At 60.0% G+C, this 15,037-nt stretch overlaps 1 protein-coding gene across 14 annotated transcripts in view; it reads left to right on the forward strand.

The window, feature by feature from the left end:
* GTF2IRD1 (GTF2I repeat domain containing 1) overlaps window positions 1-15,037 on the forward strand; it is a 117,047-nt gene that overhangs the window by 36,783 nt on the left and 65,227 nt on the right. For 8 of the 14 annotated variants that reach the window (XR_014840270.1, XM_021086347.2, XM_021086346.2 and 5 more), the window contains 6 exons: window positions 1,278-1,419; window positions 4,121-4,276; window positions 6,018-6,201; window positions 6,956-7,266; window positions 8,534-8,623; window positions 10,426-10,509. Coding sequence is in view for 12 of the 14 variants with exons in the window: in XM_021086347.2 (XP_020942006.1) it covers window positions 1,278-1,419; window positions 4,121-4,276; window positions 6,018-6,201; window positions 6,956-7,266; window positions 8,534-8,623; window positions 10,426-10,509 (967 nt within the window). In the remaining 2 variants the exon portion in view is untranslated. Of the gene's footprint in view, window positions 1-1,277; window positions 1,420-4,120; window positions 4,277-5,994; window positions 6,202-6,955; window positions 7,267-8,533; window positions 8,624-10,425; window positions 10,510-15,037 lie in introns of all 14 variants that reach the window. The other 6 variants (XR_014840271.1, XM_085016853.1, XM_085016856.1 and 3 more) reach the window with 2 other exon arrangements.

The following is a 15,037-nucleotide window of genomic DNA, read 5'->3' on the forward strand; positions in this document are numbered from 1 at the left end:
GTGGCTTAAGAACCCGACACAGTGTCCGTGAGGAAATGGGTTCAATCCCTGGCCTTGCTCAAGTGGGTTAAGGATCTGGTGTTGCCACGAGCTGCCGTGGTATAGGTTGCGGATGCAGCTCGGATCTGGCGTTGCTGTGGCCTAGGTTGGCAGCTGCAGCTCTGATTCTGCTCCTAGCCTGGGAACTTGCATATGCCACGGCTGCGGCCCTCAAAAAGAAAACCAGGAGTTCCCGTCGTGGCGCAGTGGTTAACGAATCCGACTAGGAACCATGAGGTTGCGGGTTCAGTCCCTGCCCTTGCTCAGTGGGTTGACGATCCGGCGTTGCCGTGAGCTGTGGTGTAGGTTGCAGACACGGCTTGGATCCTGCGTTGGTGTGGCTCTGGCGTAGGCTGGTGGCTACAGCTCCGATTAGACCCCTAGCCTGGGAACCTCCATATGCCGCGGGAGCGGCCCAAAGAAATAGCAAAAAGACAAAAAAAAGAAAAAAGAAAACCACCCAGCATTTATCAGGGGCTGACTGCCTGCCACAAGCTTTGCAGGCAGGGTCTTCCTGGTGCCGTAGGTCGGAGGCCCGGGATGCTGGTCTCCTCGGTCATAGTCACACCTGCCCCCCCACCCCCGCCCCCGCCCCTGTGTTAGGGTTTCCTTTGCAGTGAGCCTGCCAATCTCAACTCTGGGGCTGCAGAAATACCCTCTTGGCCTGTAGGCAATGGCCCAGTTGAGATTTTTTTTCCTACCAATCAGCTCCCATTGAATCCCCACACAAGCCCATCACGACCCAGGGAGCTGGGCTGCTGGCCCCCATTCTATAGATTTGGAAACTGAGGCCCAAAGAAGGGCGTGACTTTCAGCAAAAAGGCCGATGTGGGATCGAGGCCTGGATCTGTCAGAGCCTCGGTTCTCTGGGGGCCTGTACCAGCCCCTCATCCAGGACTTGGAGAGAGCCCAGGACAGGGTCGTCCCTGGAGCTGGGAACAGGAAGCCTACTCCAGAGCAGGAGAGCAGGGAGAGGGAGGGGCAGAAGCCGTGTGTGCCTTTGTCCCCCTCTGGCCCCCATGACCTTGTCTTTTCCCTCTGACCTTGGCCAAGCTCAGGGGCGTCATTCATTCATTCCCACTGCAGACTCTGAGACCCACACGTTGGGGGGGTGATCGCTCCCTGGAGCTGCTGGTGGGGTCCCGGGCTCCTGGGAGCTCACCTCCCACCTGCCCCAGCTGCTCGGGGCGTCCTGAGCGGGGACCTTCCCCCAGCTCACACCTCTGCTCCCCCCGCAGTGCTCGGCGCTCTCCAAGCTCAACGCGGAGGTGGCGTGTGTCGCCGTGCACGATGAGAGCGCCTTCGTGGTCGGCACAGAGAAGGGGAGAATGTTCCTGAACGCACGCAAGGAGCTGCAGTCAGACTTCCTCAGGTTCTGCCGTGAGTACCCAGGGCTCCGGAGGACCAGGCCCCGCGGTCGCTGAGGGCAGGAGCTCCGGCCCGTTGCTGGGTCCCCGGAGCCACCCCGGCCGATCCTGTGTTGGGGGAGGCACGGGGCAGGAGGGGCCGGTGTAGGCTTCTCAATGTGGCATTGCCCGGGTGGCCAGAGTTTTTGCTGGGCTCCCACCGCAGCCCGTCGGCCGTAGACACTGGCTGACCGGACCCCGGGGGGGCCGGACCCAGCCGCCTGCCGCTGCTCATGGACAAAAGGGGACACTGAGGCCCAGTGCTGGGGCCTTGTTCCTGTGTGTCCCTGACGCAGGCGCCGAGAGCACGTGTTCAGCTGGTTCTTATTGAGTGCCTGCTGTGTACAGCGCCCTTTACAGGGCTAACTCACTTGTCCTGACCTCAGTCCTACGAGGCTGGCACTGTCTCTCTTATGATCACAGCATCTCGGAACCGCTTCCTGATGGCCTGGGGGGATGAAGTGACTTGGGGACACGCCCAGCACGTAGGAAATGCTCTGTAAAGGCGAGCAGTTAGGGAGATTGTGCTAAATAGGGCTGGGCCGTGTGGCGGTGTTGTTAACTACTCCTGGCAGGAGACAGTCACCACCGGGTTAGAAGTGAGAAAATGAGGTACAGGAGCATACCCCTGGGAGACACTCAGCCCATGAGTGATGGAGGAGGGGTTCGCTCCTTCTACTCCATGTCTTCAAAATGGGAGGCATAGCAGGGCACCCCCAGATCCCCTGCCAAGGGGTCCTGATCGCTCCCAGAAGTGACCAGCACTCCGAGCTGTGGGCCAGGAGCCCTGAGGCAGAGGGTGCTTCCAAAGCCACCAACTCTTCCGTGCCTCCTGGGCCGTCAGGGCCCCCCGGTAACTGGCTCCAGGCCTCTGCATTCTCCGCTCCAGCATCCCTGGTGCTCAGGCGGGCTGTGCTGTGCTGCAGTGCTCGTTCCCCGACTGTACTGCGTGTCCCTGCTCACAGCTGCCTTTGCCCCTACCCGCTCCCCACCCCCGCCTGGGAGGCCCTCACCCCTACCCTCTGCCTGGCAGACGCCTCCCCAGCCTCCAGACTCATGTCCCTCCCGACCCAGGCCCTCTTCGTGCCCCTGCACCCCAGCACCCACACTGTGGCTGCTCCCCACACCCATAGTGTCTTAGGCCCTAAACTTCCATCCGCGCCTGGTGCCCAGCTTGCACCCGAGCTCCCGAGTGAGCTCCCAAGGGGGGCCAGCTTCCCCTTGGTGGGGGGGTCAGATCATACAGGGTCAGAGCCTGGGCAGGGCATCCGAGCCCGCGATTTGAGACTTAGAGCTTTTGGGGTTAAGAGCAGGCCCTGGAGTCAGACCCCGTCCTGGCACTGCCACCTGCTGCCTGCTGGGCCTCAGCCTCCTCATCTGTGAAAGGGCAGGACGGTGCTACCCTCTCGTGGGTGGATCTCAGGATGAAACGAATCGATATGTGGGGAGCACTTACAACAATGCCTGGCGCTCAGTTCCCCCTCCGTAAAGGCCAGCTGGTGTTTTCCTCACTGTTTCTAGCATTTGCATCACACCCTATCACCCCCTGGGCCTGGATCCTGACATCAGCCATTTCTGGGAAGGCTGTGCCTGGGGGCTGGGCATACTGCTACTAGGGTCCAGCCTCTCACCCAGCCAGCCCCGTCTCCTGATCAGCCCTCAGAGCCTGTAGCTGCTCCCAGGTTGGGCGGGGGGCCGGGCCAGGGTCAGGGTGGGCAGTGGCAGGGTCCTGTGGCCCTAGGTGGCCAGGCTAGGAGCCAGGCTGGGGCCTGGGGAAGGTGCACCTGGCTTCCCAGAGCCAGGCAGAGCTGCTATTTATAGCAAGCTATTTATTTCAAGCTTCGCAGGTCCCCAAGGAGAGCAGGCTCCAAGCTGGGAAGGGGCCCCCAGGCCCTCTTCTCATCCCCCTTTCCAATGCAGTTTCTAGCATCTTCCCTACCCAAGAATCCACTGACGCTCACAGGCCCTCACCCTGACCCAGCCTGGCATGCAACTGCCTCCTTGCAGCCCCTTGGCCTCCTGGTGGGATCCCCACATCGTCTCCCCATTTGGCAGAGCTGAAAACTAGGGCCTCGGAGTTTCTGTCATGGCACAGTGGAAACGAATATGACTAGAAACCATGAGGTTGCGGGTTCGACCCCTGGCCTTGCTCAGTGGGTTAAGGATCTATTGTTGCCATGAGCTGTGGTGTAGGTCACAGACGTGGCTCAGATCTGGTGTTGCTGTGGCTGTGGCGTAGGCCAGCAACTGCAGCTCTGATTGGACCCCTAGCCTGGGAACCTCCATATGCCGTGGGTGCGGCCCCCCCAAAAAAGAAAGAAAACTAAGGCCTCAATTGACAAAGACACGAAGGGGTGTTCTGAGCCTGGCCAGTTGGTCTCTTTGAGGCCCAGAGAGGGAAGGGACTTGCCCGAGGTCACACAGCAGGTTCGAGGTGACCAGGGATGGGTGCTCTAGGCTGGGCACGAGGAACTCGGAAATGACCAGCCCTGGCTCTAGACCGGTGGTTGGAGCAGGGCTCGCTCACTCATTAACTCTTCATTGGTTCATTCATTCCTCTGCACTGTGTGGGCCGCCCAGCTGCAGGGCTTAGCAGGGGGCAGGGACATCCCCGCTCACTGGGCAGGTGGTGAGACGGGTACTCACCGTGGGCCCGCGTGCTCTGTGTCCCACAGGAGGGGCCCCATGGAAGGAGCCGGAGGCAGAGCACCCGAAGAAGGTGCCGCGGGCTGAGGGTGGTGGCCGGAACATCCCACGGTCTGCCCTGGAGCACGGCTCGGACGTGTACCTTCTGCGGAAGATGGTAGAGGAGGTGTTTGATGTTCTTTATAGTAAGATCCTTCCTCATTCCATTTGGGGCCCCCAGGCGGGTGGGAGCCCTGGCCCTCTCCTGCCCAGCGGAGGAGGCCCCCTCCTGCCCCACTGCAGACCCTGGGTAAAACCTCCAGGCATGGGGGCCTTGCCCAGCCACCACCCCCCGCCCCATTCTGCAACCCCAGGCATGAATCTTCCGTCCCAGCCCCGTTTCCTGAACGGCCCTCTCTGTCCTCCCTGCCCTGGCGCTGGGCCCTGGTCACTGCCTCCTCCCACCTGGAAATGGCCCCAGGCTTGTCCTGGTCCCCTCACCTCCAGGCCAGCTCCCTGCTGCCCCCACCTGCCCTGTGACCCAGGCATCTTCCCAAAGCACAAGTCCGACCACAGCATCTTCCGTCCACAGCCTTCGAGGGCTCCGCGTTGCCCCGGGCATGGCGTCAGCCCTACCCGGCTGGCCCCACCCACCCTTCCAGCCTTGCTGACCCACGTCCTGTTCTCCTGCTCACTCTGGCTTCATTTCACATGTCCCTGTCTTTGCTCCGCTGTGCCTTTGGGGCCGGCCTTCCCCTCCTGTGTCTGGTGGACACCACATTGCTGTCTAAGGCTCAGCTCTAGCTAGCCCCCTGCTGTGCACGGGGCTAGGACCCCTCTGGGCACCCACCGTGTCCTGTCCCCTCACTAGCCCAGTTGCTCTCTGGGCAGGGACTGTGCCTGCCCTTTTTACTATTCCTAGCCTGTAATTCAGGGCCCAGTAACAGCTGACCCTCAGAAGGTGTTTGTTGAATGACTGAGTGAAAGCTAACTGGCCAGCCAAGTCCTTCCAGTGGGGTGAGAGGGGGGCGGGGCGGGGCAAGCCTGGCCTCCCTTAGGAAATATCAGGTTGCAGAGTCTCTGGCCCAGTGGTGGCCTTCATACTCCCCAGGTCCTGTCCATCCCCGAGGGCCCCACCCATAAGTTCTGACTTGCTGTGTCCCTTTCCGTGTTGTGGCCTTTGGTTCTGAGGAGCAAAGGTCTGGGAGGAAACTTCTGCCATTGTTTCGATGTCAGGAGAAGGAGGGCGAGAGGGGTGGGGGCCTGGAGGACCTGGCAGGCCCGCAGGCCACCTGGGATGGGGGGACTTGTCACGTGTGGTTGGCTGGGCCATTGCGGACCCTTGCCAGATGCAGAGCTCATGCCCAGAGCCGTCCACGCCCTGCTCACTCTGCCCCGACCCCCCTTGCCGACCCCGGGTGGTGTCAGAGGTGGCTGTGGCAAGAGGGGCCGCTTTCTCCAGGTTGGGGCGGCAGTGTCCCTTGGCCCTGTCTCCCCTCACCCCTTTCGGGTGCTCACCATCACCTCAGCCTGTCTCTTCCTCTTCACGTCGCTTCCTCCCCTGCCCTGCTCTCTCATCCTCTCTCCTTCCTCCCAAGGCTTTTTCCCGCCATCTCTGGCCTACGTTCTCGCCCTCACCCCTCTCTCCTCACCTCGTGCCTGCAGCCCCGGGCCCTGCTTCCCCTCCACCCTGATGCCCGAGAAGAGCACGGCGGGGAAGCAGGGATGCCCTCACCTCGGCGGATGCCCTCAGATGCAGACGAGGGGGCCTCGCCCATCCCACTCACCCCTGCAGGGCTATAGTCTGCGTGAGGTGTGCGGTTAAGGGGCCTGTGGGGTCCTTTTCCCGGGGACCCGGCCCTGCAGGGAGTCAGCTCTGGGGCGCGCCCGGCCCCACCCCAGCCTGGCTGCCCTCTCATTCTAGGCCCTCTCCTCGACCCCCCACAGGCGAGGCCCTGGGACGGGCCAGCGTGGTGCCGCTGCCCTACGAGAGGCTGCTCAGGGAGCCGGGGCTGCTGGCCGTGCAGGGGCTGCCCGAGGGCCTGGCCTTCCGGAGGCCGGCCGAGTATGACCCCAAGGCCCTCATGGCCATCCTGGAGCACAGCCACCGCATCCGCTTCAAGCTCAAGAGGTGAGCGAGGCAGCGGCCTGGGAGCGGCCGAGGGCCTGGGGGCCGGACCGCGAGGGTGCCCCGCTTCCATGCTGGCTCACCCCCTCCAGGCCACTGATCCAACCAGAGGGGAGGGGACTTCAGAAACTGCTAGGGGACCCTGGTTGTGATAGCTCCCAGTCTGATGGCGGAGGCGAGGCAGAAACTCAATCACAGAGCCCGCCCCGAGCCAGGTGCTGGGTCACGGACGTCTTCCAGGGGACATCTGTGTTGCAGGGGCTTGGCTGGGGACAAAGCAGCACCAGCAGCACCCACGGTATGAGGAGCAGCCCGCCCAAAAGTGTGGAGGCAGGAAGCCACATCGTGGGGACCCGCTCGGGTTCCATTAGGGACTGACGGGCCAGGAGGTCGCGGAGGCTGGGCTGGGTCGGGTACCGATGGCAGGGCAGCCGGGCAGCCAGCCTGAGTCGCCCATCCGTGCTCAGGCACCGTGGCCAGTGCCCGAGCCTGGAGCAGCCAGATGCGACAGGAGATGGGAGACCATCAGCGTCAGCTGAGATGAGGCACCAAGCAGAGGGGCAGAGCCTCAGGTGGCCCAGCCATGTGGCCCTGGGCATGTCCCAACCCTGCCCGGGGTCTGCCCCCCTCCACCTGTAAAATGGGGACTAGCTCCTGCCCCTCCCAAAGTGTCATGCTCTCCAGAGGGGGCGCTGGGGGGAGAAGCCTCTGGCAGGACAGGTGTACGAAGCTGTCACGCATCCTCTCCTTCACCCAGGCCGCTCGAGGACGGCGGGCGGGACTCGAAGGCCCTCGTGGAGCTGAACGGCGTCTCCCTGATAGCCAAGGGGTCTCGGGACTGTGGCCTGCACGGCCAGGCCCCCAAGGGGCCACCCCAGGACCTGCCCCCCACCGCCCCCTCCTCGTCCATGGCTGGCTTCCTGTACAGCACCGCGCTCCCCAACCACACCGTGAGGGAGCTCAAGCAAGAGACGCCCGCCTGCCCGCTTGCCCCCAGCGACCTGGGCCTCGGCCGGCCCGGGCCTGAGCCCAAGGCCCCTGGTGCCCAAGACTTCCCGGACTGCTGTGGTAAGCTGCTGCCATGAGCCCCGGGGCAGGTCGGGTGCTTAGGGCTCAGGTAGGAGCAAGGGGCCGTGGCGGGTCGGATGATGCCCTAGCTCAGACCCAGCCAGACCCCAGGCCTGCCTCCAGTCATCTGTGAATGGTACCCTGGGCCTGGGACCAAGAGATGCCCGAGAGGACTTCCAGGGAGGTCTGTGGAGGGGGTAGACATTGCTAATCAGTCCATGCATTTAATGAGCACCTACTACATACCTGGCGTGGATTAGGGTACTAGAAACATAAGAAAAGTAACAGCTGGCCATGGAAACACCCTGTGCCCATATCCTGGCCCTGCTACATGGTGGTGTGTGTCCTTGGGACAAATCTCTACCTCTCTGAGCCTCACTTTCCTCGTCTGTAAAACAGAGATGCCGGTAGTGCTTATCTTGCTGGCTTAAGATTAAATGAGAACATGTAAGAAATGCACACTCTGGAGCTCCTGTTGTGGCATAATGGAAACGAATCTGATGAGGCTCCATGAAGACATGGGTTTGATCCCTGGCCTTACTCAGTGGGTTAAGGATCCAGTGTTGCCGTGAGCCGTGGTGTAGATTGCATTCATGCCTCGGATCCGGTATGGCTATGGCATAGGCTGGCAGCTGTAGCTCTGATTTGATCCCTAGCCTGGGAACTTCCATATATCGCAGGTGCAGCCCTAAAGAGACAAAAAAAAAAAAAAAAAGAAAGAAAGAAAGAATGCACATTCTCCAGCCCAGCCATAGTCCTGTTGCACCTGGAGCTTTGGCACAGGGCCCAGCTGCCTGCAAATTGACGAGTCTGCCACGTGGTTCTCATGTGTCCTCAAGTTTGAGAACTGTGCTGTTAAAGCACCGAGTCCAGAGCTTGGCACATAGTAGGTGCCTGTAAGTTGTACCTATTTTTGTTATTATGAGAAGGAGCAAAAGGGACACCTCTCCCCTCCATACATATATGGGCTGACCAGGGGGATGGGACCTCTATGCATGGGGCAAGTGTCCCCACCTGTCAAGGGTGACCTCAGGCGTCCTGCCTTCCCTCCTCTGCTGTTCGGGCAGTGGACTCTGCTAAGAATGTCTCAGGCCTCTGGTCAGGGAACTTGCCTTGAGTTCACGGTCACGGGGCTCAGCCCGGGTTCTCCCTGGCGGCTGAGACTGTTCCCCCAGAGCCTGTTATCTGGTCTGTGCACTCAGGCCCCATCTGGGGGACCCCTCTTGGGGCCCACCTTGAACCTGTACCTTTCTGCTCCCTTGTCCAGGACAGAAGCCCCCCGGGCCTGGCGGTCCTCTCATCCAGAACGTCCACGCCTCTAAGCGCATCCTCTTCTCCATCGTCCACGATAAGTCAGGTAGGACGGTGCCTGTGCAGCACCCTGACCAGAGTGGGGATCCAGGACTGGGGTGGTGCTTGCTGATGTCCACGTTGCCCCCAGGGCTTTGGGAGAGAAAGAAGGAACAGCTCTGCACCAGAGACTTGTGAGGGAAACCAGAGCGTCACAGCTACACACTGCTGCGTAGCAAATTGCCCCCACGCGTCGCTTGACGTGACGCATAGGGATACCTTGCAGTTTCTGTGGCTCAGGAATTTGGGAGCAGCTTAGCCGGGTGGATCTGGCCCAGCATCTCTCGTGAGGTTGGAATCAAGGTGTCGGCTGGGTGCACTTCCCGTTGTGGCCCAGCAGAAATGGGTCCTGCTAGCATCCATGAGGATGTGGGTTCGATCCCCGGCTTTGCTCAGTGATTGGGGATCTGGCATTGCCATGAGCTGTGACGTAGGTTATAGACGCAGCTCAGATCCTGCATTGCTGTGGCTGTGGTGTAGGCTAGTAGTTGTAGCTCTCATTCAACCCCTAGCCTGGGAACCTCCATATGCTGCAAGTGCAGCCCTAAAAAGCAAAAAAAAAAAAAAAAAAATTTCACCTCATGAGGGCCTGAGTGTCAAAAAAATATGTGGATAGATTTTAAAAGTACCACGCAGGAGTACCCTGGTGGTACAGTGGGTTAAGGATCTGGTGTTATCACTGCAGCAGCCTAAGTCACTGCCACGGCTTGAGTTCAATCCCTGGCCCAGGAACTTCTGTGTGTCATGGGCGTGGCCAAAAAAAAAAAAAAGGTACCTTGCAGAGTACAGAGAACAGGAAGATTTGGGTATATTTCACTTATACCCAAAGGCGAAGTAAGACTTTACAGCATTTTTTGCCTTGTGGAGGTCTCAAGCTCGCCTTCAATGAGAAGTTCTTTAAGAAACCTAGATTCCTGGGCCAGCTCCTGTCGTGCGTGGCTCAGCCGTAACAAACCTGACTAGTATCCGTGAGGACACGGGTTCGATCTCTGGCCTCGCTCAGTGGGTTAAGGATCCAGCGTTGCTGGGACTGTGGTGTCGGTCACAGACACAGCTCAAACCTGGTGTTGCTGTGGCTATGGTGTAGGCTGGCAGTGGCAGCTCCCATTTGACCCCCTAGCCTGGGAACTTCCATGTGTCACAAGTGTGGCCCTAAAAAGACAAAAAGAAAGAAAATTAGATTCCTGGGATCAGAATAGAGACCTCACCGTGCTAAAGAAGGTGCGTCACTGCCAGGGAGGGGACCTGGATGTCCAGGCGGAGCAGCACTGTGGGAGGCCATGCTGGGCAAGGGATACAGGCCGAGAAAGGCTCTCACCCCTGTCCTACCTGGGTGATTGCAGGCAAGTTACTCAGCCTCTCTGAGCCTCAGTTTTCCCGTCAGCAAAATGGGAATAGCATCTCTGTTTACACGTTGTCCTGAGGGATTAACTAGGCTCTTTATTCTATTATATAAAGTCTTTAGCACAGATGAGCACTTGCTAACGATGCTATTATTATCATTTTAATGAACCCAACATTGCTCTAGTTATTATTATTAGATGGAGGCAGAGACTGATTTTATGGGAGAGGCCACCAAGACTGAGGGTTCAAGGGACGCCGATGGGAGCCAAAGCCGGGTGAGACCCCAGGTGCACGAGACATGAGGCTTCGGTTTTCAAGGTCAAGGCTCAGGAGAGGCCCAGGGTAGTCCAGCTGAGCCCACACAAAATCCGCTGCTCGCGGGGGTGGCCAGAGAGGCAAGAGGCAGCCAGGCCGTGGAGTCCCTGCGCCGACGGCCCCTCACTGGTGCCTCCCGTGTTTTGATAGAGAAGTGGGACGCCTTCATAAAAGAAACCGAGGACATCAACACGCTCCGGGAGTGCGTGCAGATCCTGTTTAACAGCAGATATGGTGAGTGGGCGGCACGGGCCGCGGCGTGGCCCCAGCAGCGCGCTGAGCATCTCATTATGTGGCAATCACTCGTGTTCCCCAACACGACAGCGGGAGCCATATGCTGGCACCCGCGCGCCATCAACACGAATGTCATCTCCTGTCTGGTTGGGGGTGGTTGTGTCAATATTTCCCTTGCAGATTCTCTGGGGGGGGGCGGGACTGATGGCAGAGCCCCAGGCCTTGAGTCACCTGTCGGCAGGCGGGCTGGTCGGGGGGCAGGCTCCCCGTCTAGAAGACCGTCCCGAGGGCCCAGAAAACAGCCATCGGCCTCACCTGCCTGCACGTTCCTTACCTTTGCTCGAACCGTGCCCCCGCCCCGCTTGCCCTTTGCATGTTTTGCAGGCACACGCCCACCTGTCCTTGAAGACTTAACCCGGGCCCTTAGAGCCCCGATGTCTTTCTGTTCCGTGCCACACACTCGATGTGCCTTGTCTGTATCTGCCCCCATGAGGACCAGGACTGCTCTGGCCCCTCTGTGTCACCAGCACCCAGGACTGAGCCGAGCTCGGGGCAGGTGTCCGCTCACCACACTCCGGGCCACAGATGCTCTGGGGCAGGGGTGTGTCCCCCGTGGGGCAGAGCTTCAGCCAGGTGAAAAGAGCGGCCGCTGCTTGGCTGCAGAGCAGGGGCACACCGGCCTGGGAGCCCTTCCCACCCTGGGTCCTGGGAACCCGCGCGGCCTCCTACACCTGCAGTGTGGCCTGGGCCAGGGTGGGTGACTTTCAGTCCCTGGGGAGATGCCGCAGGTACCCGAGACCACTCAGCATGTGGGTGTGGCGTCATGGAACACCACCTGAATTGTGCAGCCCCTCTGAGGGGAGCCACTGGGCAGGATGGGACCACAGGAGGGGCTGGGGGAGAGCACTGCCCTGGGAGTCCACGGCCGCTTGCCGGACGCCCGGGAGTTGGCAGTCTCCCTCCCTGACCCTGGCCTTTTACCGTGACCAGGTCAGACCTGCCGGGCTTGCCCTCTTCTCTCCCGGCCTCTACTTCCCTCTCTCTCTCATCTCTTTTTTCTCATCCTTTTCCTTCCTCCCTCCCTTCCTGCTTAGCTTTAAAAACAAAACCAAAAAACTGGAGTTCCCGCTGTGATACAACGGGATTGGTGGCGTTTTGGGAGCACTGAGATGCAGGTTCCATACCCGGCCTGGCACAGTGGGTTCAGGATCCAGTGTGGCTGCAGCTGCGGCTTCAGCTGCTCCTGTGGCTCGGATCTGATCCCTGGCCCAGGAATTCCATATACCGCGGGGCATCCAAAAAAAATGAAAAAACGAAACGAAACAAAAAAACCCTCTTTCTCTACTCACAACACTTCTGACACCAGATGTGCGAATTTTCCATGCCAAGCCACCCTCCTTCTCTGTTCCCACCCGCTGGGGGTCCTATAATTCGATTCAACTCTGACACTAACTGCCCAGAGTTAACACAAGACCCCGCTGGTTAAGGGCTCAGTCCCCTAAGACTGCCCCCGCTTCAGAAGCCGGTCCCATGTGGTGGGACCCCAGGGAACCCACCCTTCTGTCCGACTTGGCTACACACCCATGGTTCCCACGCCGCCCTCCTGGGGTTCGGCCCTTTGCTGCAGCGGCTCCCGGAACTTGGGGAAACGCGTTGCGTCTGTTGCCCCGTTTATCATCGAGGATACAGATGCACGGCCAGACGAAGAGGTACCTAGGGCGAGGTCTGGGAGGGTCTCGAGCACAGGCGCTTCTGTTCCCGTGGCCTTTGGGACAGACCACCTTCCTGGTACATGATCTTCCTCCCAGAAGCTCTCTGAACCCCTTCTTTTAGAGTTTTGGCAGAGGTTCCCTAAAGTCGGCGTGACTCATGTAACCACTGGCCGCTAACAATTAGCTCAGGCTCCAGCCCCTCTCACTCCCACAGGGCGAGGGGAAGCTCCAGGCTTCTAATCACGGGTTTGGTTCCTCTGGCAACCAGCACCCATCCCGAAGCCTACCTAGGGGCCCACCTTTGCCCTCAGAGCTACCTCACTGGCATAAGCTCAGGTGGGTTGAAAGGGGCTCATTAGGAATCACAAAAGACCCCCTCTCACCCTGTCACTCAGGCAGTGACCAGGTTTTAGGAGTTGAAGACTCTGTCACAGTCCCACTTGCTTTCCCCACCCCCCCCTTTTTGTTTTGGTTCTCACACGTTTACCAGTTTGCTTACTTCTCAGCCATGCGTGCCAGGCACTCAGGCCAACTCTCGTCTCAAGGTGCTTCTGCAGGTGCCTGAAGAGGTGCCTGCATCAGTGCGCCGTACACGGTGGTACATTCTAGTGTGTTGAGGGTGCAGGGGTGGGGGCCCTTGGGAAGGAGGGCAGCTCAGAGGCGAGGTCTCAACGGCTTGGAGAGTCAGGGGTGGCTTCGTGGAGGAGGTGTTGTTTGACCCACCCTGTGGCTGGGGAAGCCTGCGCACGCGCGTGGGTTTGGCGGAGGGCCTTCCTGGCTGGGGTGGGGCCGAGCCAGGCTGGCAGCACCTTCTCTCCTCCCTAGGGGGCTGGGAGCCGGATGGGGAGTAGGGCGAGGGGAGCAGGGGAGGGCCGGCTCTGTCCGTGCAGGGCGGCTTCTGCCGGAGCAGACTGGCAGCTGCTGGTTTTCCAGCCTCTTGTACATGGTGGGTGTTTCTGGGATTCTGGGTCTTTCCCGGAGATCAGCACTGGGGCTCATCCCCACGGCCAAGTCCAAGGAGCTTCGGGCTTGGAGTGGCGGAGATCCTGCCTTCCTCAGGCCAGAGCTTCCTCTGAGCTGTCCCTTCAGCTGCCCTGGGGAGAAGCCTCCCTCTCCCGCCACGTGCTGGGGGTCCTGGGGGTGGGCGGGGACCTTGTTCGGCAGCCTGAGGCATGCTGCAGACCCTGGCCAAGCAGATCCTGCTCCTAGTTCTGCCGTTTCAGCCACCAGATCTGGGTGAAATGGGCCAGCGATGGAGCTGGGAGTGCAGAGAGAGAAAAAAAGAAATGGGGGGACCCCAGCCTTCAGGAAGCCTCAGCGTCTCCGTCACCTGGAAAGAGGTTGAGATGACACGGAGGTCCCAGGATCGTGCATGACGGCTTCGTCCTCCCCTTCCCCGCAGGCAGTGCCCAGAGGCCGGGTGGGCCGGGGCCTCTGTGCCCTGGATCTTCTTGCCACTGAAAAGACAGGCCAGCAAGTCAGGTGTAGCCGCAGGGAGATGGAGTTGTGTAGACGCGCAGAACCCAAGCACCCGTCACTCAAGGGCTGGGGCTGGGGCTGGCTGGTGACGCCGGCGGTGGAGGGAAGAAATGCTTTGACAGCTGTTGCGATTTCGAGGGTTTAATTAGACAGCGAGCTAAGTGTGGCTGCACAGTGGGATCTGGCTGCCAGCACCGCCAACGCAGACCAGGGCCGCAGCAACAGAGAAACAGCCTTGGGGGTGCCCCAGGGAGAGGTCCAACCGGCGACTCTGCCCTGCCCTGGTCCAGGCGCGGCTGCAGGGGATTCCAGCTCTGGGCTGGCACTTGTCTGGACACAGACAAAGCCTGGTGTGGCCCGAGGTCAAGGCCAGGATGGGGAGGGGCCTGAGGAACAGCCGGGAGGTGCAGGACCCTTGGGAGAGGCTGGAGTGACCAGGCAAGAGTGATGTGTACACTCGGCCCCCGGCCCAGCTCATCTCCCAAGGCTTGGGGAGAACGGGGCCTCATGAAAGTACCAGCAAGCACACAGTAGGTGCTCAGAAGTATGTGGTGAGAAGTTCCCACTGTGGCGCAGTGGATTAAGAATACGACTAGTGTCTGTGAGGATGCGGGTTCGATCCCTGTCCTCGCTCAGTGGGTTAAGGATCCGGCGTTGCCGTGAGCTGTGGTGTAGGTGGCAGACCCAGCTCGGATCCTGCATTGCTGTAGTTGTGGTGTAGGCTCATAGGTGCAGCTCTGATTCGACCCCCAGCCTGGGAACTTCCATATGCTGCAGGCGCAGCCCTAAAAAGACAAAAAAGAAGGACTTGGTGAGTGACTGAATGAAAAGGCGGAGCCAGGGTGTGAGGGAATGACTGAGATGGCACAGCACCAAACCTAATGGTTTGGAAGAAAAAAGCAGATAACCACTTCCTGAGCCCGGATTCTGTCTACACTGCTGTTGGCAAAGCTGTCAGCTTTCAGTGGTGTCTCACTTACGTCACTGAGTGTGCAGAGTGTCGGGCCCCTCCCTGGAGGAAAGGGCACACCGGCACGGACTAGAGGCAACACGCCAAGAGCCCACCTTGAGCCGGGAAGCTTCCGTCCGCCGCTCGCCCACTCCCCAGTGTGCAGGGAGCGGCTCCTCTGTGTCCTGCCCTGTTTAGGTTCCAGACAGTGAACTGATGCACAGATGAATGTATTTGTGATGTCAGGTTATAATAAATGAGGAATGGAACGTAAAGCAGGTCCGGACTAAGAAGGGGTTGAAGGGGCTGTTATGGGCTCCCGAGGTGACATTTGAGAGGACGTTTGAATAGAGCGGGAGGGGGGAAGGGTATGGGATCTGGGAGAAGA

Source organism: Sus scrofa, chromosome 3, assembly GCF_054392235.1.
Source record: "Sus scrofa isolate SSC_HxYL_T2T_F1_AM1 chromosome 3, Sscrofa_HxYL_maternal_Yorkshire_Landrace_v2.0, whole genome shotgun sequence".
NCBI classification, from domain to species: Eukaryota; Metazoa; Chordata; class Mammalia; order Artiodactyla; family Suidae; genus Sus; species Sus scrofa.